This window comes from Cryptotermes secundus, unplaced genomic scaffold (assembly GCF_002891405.2).
Source record: "Cryptotermes secundus unplaced genomic scaffold, Csec_1.0 scaffold592, whole genome shotgun sequence".
Lineage (NCBI taxonomy): Eukaryota > Metazoa > Arthropoda > Insecta > Blattodea > Kalotermitidae > Cryptotermes > Cryptotermes secundus.
In genome coordinates, this window is record NW_019734362.1 from 244,020 (window position 1) to 249,660 (window position 5,641).

Below are 5,641 nucleotides of genomic sequence, written 5' to 3' on the forward strand. Positions count from 1 at the left end.
GTCAGTTGTAAGCGAGATGCCTACTATGCAACACAAGATTTTTTGCATTTGTGAATTCAGTATAAGTGAGTCTGCGACTGCAGTTCAGCATGCATTTTGTTGTAAGTTTTACATGTGACCTCCATCGAGGAAGAGCATTTATCATTTGTCATTGGAATAAACAATTTGATGAAACTGGCTCTCTGTATAAGGGTAAAAGCCTGGGCCGATCGCATGTATCGGAGGAGAATGTGGAGCGCATTCGAGTGAGCTTTGAGCATAGCCCAATGAAGTCAACCCGTAGTGTTAGTAGAGAACTTGGACTATCGCAAACAACTGTCTGGCATGTATTGAGGTGCCGGTTAGTGTACAAAGCATACCACCTACAACTGGTATAGGCTCTTCGCACAAACGATAAGGTAAAACATGTAGAATTTTGTGACTGTTTGCTCAAAAACATGGAAGATAAATTGTTTCTGCCTTGTGTAATTCTTAGCGATGAAGCTACATTTCACCTAAGTGGGAAAGTCAACAGGCACAATGTTCGCATATGGGGGCTACAAAATTCCCGTGTAACACTCGAACATGTGAGGGACAGCCCGAAAGTTAATGTGTTCTGTGCAATATCGTTAACAAAGGTTTATGGACCTTTCTTTTTTGATGAAAACACAGTTACTGCAGTAACGTATCTTAGCATGCTGCAAAACTGGCTTGTTTCTTAAATGAATGAAGATTCAGGAGATTACATTTTCCAGCAGGACTGAGCTCCATCCCACTGGCACCTGAATCTTCGACATATCCTGAATGAATTTCTACCTCAACGATGGATAGGTCACATGGGGAATGAAGACCTGGCACTTCAGTTCTGGTCACCGAGGTCTCCTGATCTCACACCCCGCGACTTTTTCCTGTGGGGATTCATGAAAGATGCAGTTTACGTACCACCTCTTCCCACAAATTTGAATGACCTAAGAAACCATATTACAGCTTCGGTGAACTCAGTGACGCAAGATATTTGTCATCGAGTGTGGGATGAATTCAGCTACTGTCTAGATGTTATCCATGCAGCTGGAGGGGGGGGGCACATTGAGCATCTATAAACTTTCATGTATGTATAATCAAGTGTAATTTACAGAATTCAAATGCAACATATAATTCAGGAAATATAGCCAATTGAAATTGTGTCCATCTTTCTGAATCACCCTGTATATGTTCAATTTGTAAGTAGTGCACATAAAGCACAAAACAAAATTCTAGATATTGTAACTGATTTTATCAACGCGTTGCCAGGCAACAGCTTTATAAACACGAATACAGGCAACAATAGAAGGGAAACTGTGTTTTCTATGCTCTATGCGAGCAAAAGCACGGAGATATAGGAAGTGTGTTGCCAGGTAAAGCAGCTGTAATCATTCGTCCGCAAAAATGGGAGACGTGTTTTACTTATGGTCCGTGTAAAGGAGTTATCTTAAAGAAGAACGGCGCTATGAGTTGCGTTCTGAGTTCTCGGTGGAAGATAGCCACGGAAGTTTCGTAGCAGAAGAAGGAAGAATAAGAAGTCGGCCTGTGAAGATTTGGTGTGTGATTAGAAGATTTTATTCCTGTGTAATACTTGGAGTGTGTGATTCAGTGAGACTCTTACAGTTCCTACATTTTAGTTGTGGTACAAGGCGAGGACCAGTTCGTGTGTGTGTAGATCAGTGATAGCGCTGTATTTAAATGTGATTAAGAGAACTTCTAACCAATGTTCTAACAAATCCAATCACCCGAACTGGAACCCGACATTTTCCTTGCGCGTACCATCCTACACATGACAATATATTTTGAGCAAATTATACCAAACGTATCAACTTAAATATTTCTGTCTTCTGAAATATAACGTCGTGTAGTTCGTTGAAAGTCAACTTACGTTTCGGAAGAACATGTCGCCTTCATCTTCAGAGTCGAAGAATAAGCCAAGTAGGAATCCAGATTGCTGCCATCTGCTGTCATACTGGTTTCTTGTTTAGCCTTTTCTTCTTCCCTGAAGGTGAAGGGGACATGTTCCTCCGAAATGTTTACAGACATTCAACTACTTAAATGGTGTTATATCCCAGAAGCCACAATTCTTCATAACCACCGCCGTGAGAACCACAAATCCTGTATACAAATTTGAACTTGTAACACATCATAGCACAACATTGCTGTGACACACAGACAAAAGTAGGCATTGTAAATTATGTAAGCATTATTCAAAACATAAATCGACATCCGTAATATAGCGTCACGTTTTTATGGCTCCGTGACTATTAATAATGGATTTTGGATTGAATGATTGGATTTATTGACACCTTGTTGTACGATCTCTCTTAATCACAATCAATGACCGCCTAAGACTCGCTCCATTCTCTTTCTCATTGTGATTTGATTCAGAAGACACATCGTTGTTCAGAAATGGATATATGCGAACCACATAGAAAACACCTCTTCCTCTATTGTTATACTTAAAGCGCGTTGCATAACAACGGAAGATATCCAGCTTTTGATGGCGTATTCGTTACCGCAAGGATGTTTTTACCGAGTCGTTGCCCAGCAATGTGTTTCTATGTCACAACAAATGTACAAAATGTATAGATTCGATGCAAAAAAAGAAACTGGAGTCTATCGAGTGGGGGGAAGGTTGCTGTACTAGATTTTGGTTTGACAGTCACAGAACTGTTTCTTCACCGTGATCCTAGCGCACTCTTTACGCACTCAATGTCTACGCTTCATGCATCATACTATGTGGCTTATAGCTGACTTCTCGCATACCAGTCACCTTGTCCCTGAATTGTTTCTGCTTGCCATTGTTCAATGTCCTTGCTCCCTCTGGGATTCAAGCGTTAATTTCTTCAATATTAGCTGTCTCCATTTATTCAGCTCCATTTCTGACTGATACCTTCATGCGCTGTCAGTTACAGACGTCCTTTGTGGAGAATTCCTGGCGTTTCTCGGAGAAACTGAAGAGGTCTCAGACGGCTCATATTCAGCATCTCTGCTGTATGTAGGACTACAGCATATTCTCAGCTACCCCCTTTTCCTTGCAAGTTAGTATAGGTTTGCTCTCTTCAATATCTGCAGGAATCTCCTGTTCCATCTGTCATCTTGGATAATACAAATTTCCGTAATTATGTGCTCTCTTACCTGCTTCTTCTTCTTCTTCTTCTTCCTTCTCCTTCTCCTTCTCCTCCACCTCTTTTTCTTGTATTTTTGAGTAGTGTAACATATTTTTAGGCAATCTTTCATGCGTCCTTCATTCATTATGGGCAAACCAACTGAAGGATCTCCTTTCTTCGCTTCTTATGACCAATGAATTCACACCCGTTCCTTTCCACACTGTTCCATCCCTCATTCCAGCTGATCGTGTCTTCTGAAAACAACTTCTTAAACAACCAGATTTGTAGGCTCTTTGTTCAGTCGTCAGTTGTTTAGTCATGGTCGTGTTTCACTTACATATAATATTTTTCAACTACACTGTGAAAGTAGGTATTTTTTTTCCTCGGACATAATTATATTCTGTATATTTCCGTGTAAAAATTCTTTTGCAACTTTTGCCATAGACATTGAGTTTTAAAGGTATCTGTCACAGTTCCAGCATTATGTATTAATAGTATTAATAATTTAAATGAATTACTTCTTAAAGAATCCTCCTCCCAAGACTGAATCTTCACGTTTTAAGCATATACTTACTCAGTTCTCTTTAGGTGAATGTTAAGACACAGTCTTTTTTATTTCACCATTTTCTTCTATAGATACTTTATGGGCATCGAAATTTATCACTGAATTATTAGAAGGTGTATGATAATAGGCTTATGGAATGTTCGAGATTTGGCCAATAAGAAAAAAAAAAAATAGTCTCGCAAATACGTAATATGTCTGAATGCAGACTATAATTCCGACAGAGCCAGAGGAAACATCTAAAATCTTCAAAACGTAGGATAATATGCATGTACTCGTATACGAGGAAGAGTCAGTAAATAGGTCACAGATGGATATATAACGTAAAATATGTTATATTCGAAACTGAAAAGAAAAACATTTATTTCTCGGCATATTCTCCACCAACATTGATACACTTGTTCCATCGCTCGACCAATGAGTCAAAACCCGCAACATAGAAGTCTTATGGATGTTGTTTCAGCCACTTCCGCTCTCCAATTTCAACTTCTTTCTCATCAGCTAAACATTTGCAGTCCATTTGCGAACCGCTTTAAGCTAGAGACACCACCGTAAACAGGAAACATTTCTTTATGAACATTCTTGGCATTGAGTTCATTTACCCATAAAAAACTGTACTCTTCGGTAGTACAACCTCAAATACAGAGTCTATAGCTCCGTCCGTATTGTGACTACGGCCTGGCGAACGAGAAATTAAAATTTATCTCTTCTCTGCAGTGCCCTTTTGGTTCCAGGCAGCACCCAGTCTTCTATCCAAGGAGTTGGGGGGTTTCTTTCAGCGAATATGAAGTGGCCAGAGCGTGAAGCTAATCATTCACCTTCATCTGTTTCCAAGGTCATGAATGTATGGAGCTCTTTTCATATTCACCCATGCATCTTCACGTCGTGTTACTTAATTAATACAGGGACAACTTTTTTTTACTTCATATTACTCGAAAAGAAAATGCACTCGTCTATAACGCCACATCAGGAAAAAATATTGCGAAATTGGAGGAATAACGTAAGTATCCGATTCACAGGAAGAACTAGCTGTTGAAAATACTTACCCGCCCGCACATCCTCAAGGAGCGCCAATAAAATGAGCAGCCCGAGGAGGGTCCTGCGGCCAACCATTGCGCCTGGAACAGTTGTAAAGATATTTAGGGCGGTATTGCGCTAGGATGCCGTGGCAGCAACACCAACAGCAATGCCATGGAGTCCAGCTGCCAGATGGTAGGGACTGAATTTCAATTATAAATCTTTCGGTGTCGAAATTGGACATGTTTGAAGGAAACAGAAATACACACAAGCACATATACACGCACGGATATCAACGGACAGACCTCAGACTGTCGTGTGATGTTGATCTAGCCTTTGCCTTCGTGGTAGCGATGCCAATAGCATTAGCACTTTGCATCTTGGTTTGCAGCGATGCCAAGTTGGAAGCGCTGCCAGACAGATGCCAGGTGCGTTATATTGAGTTTGACCGAGATGCTGGCAGCTGCGCCATGGCCTCCCGTTGGCATCCTAGTGTGATGTTGATTTGGCCTTTGCCTTCGTGGTAGCGATGCCAGCAGCATTAGCACGTGGCATCTTGGTTGGCAGCGATGTCAAGATGGAAGCGCTGCCAGACAGATGGCAGGTGCTTTATATTGAGTTTGGCCGAGATGCTGGCAGCTGCGCCATGGCCTCCCGTTGGCATCCTAGTGTGATACCGCCCTTTGCGTCTCCCTTCCCTCGCACTCAGAAGCAGACTTCATACTATGTACCCAGCCAAGTTCCAGGTCAGGGACGCATCCACATTAAAGACCGATTATGTGGCAATATGTTGTTGCCTGGTCAGGGCTATCACACATCTCAAGGGCTATGTTAGATCAGTATGATAAAATGAAGAATAATAGTTAGCAGAGGAAAACCGAGGAAACTCGGAGCAAACATGCTCAGGGTGACTTCGTCTACCACGAAGTCACACGAAGTAACCCGCAAC

The 5,641-nt window shown here is 41.4% G+C and overlaps 1 protein-coding gene across 1 annotated transcript in view; it reads right to left on the reverse strand.

Annotated features, from left to right (window-relative positions):
- The window catches only part of LOC111868883 (cadherin-23), a 95,242-nt gene extending 90,454 nt beyond the window's left edge, over positions 1–4,788 (reverse strand). Inside the window, exon 1 of the mRNA XM_023859948.2 lies at positions 4,722–4,788. Within this exon, the coding sequence (XP_023715716.1) occupies positions 4,722–4,788 (67 nt within the window). The remainder of the gene's footprint in view (positions 1–4,721) is intronic.
- Positions 4,789–5,641: the final 853 nt, after the last annotated feature.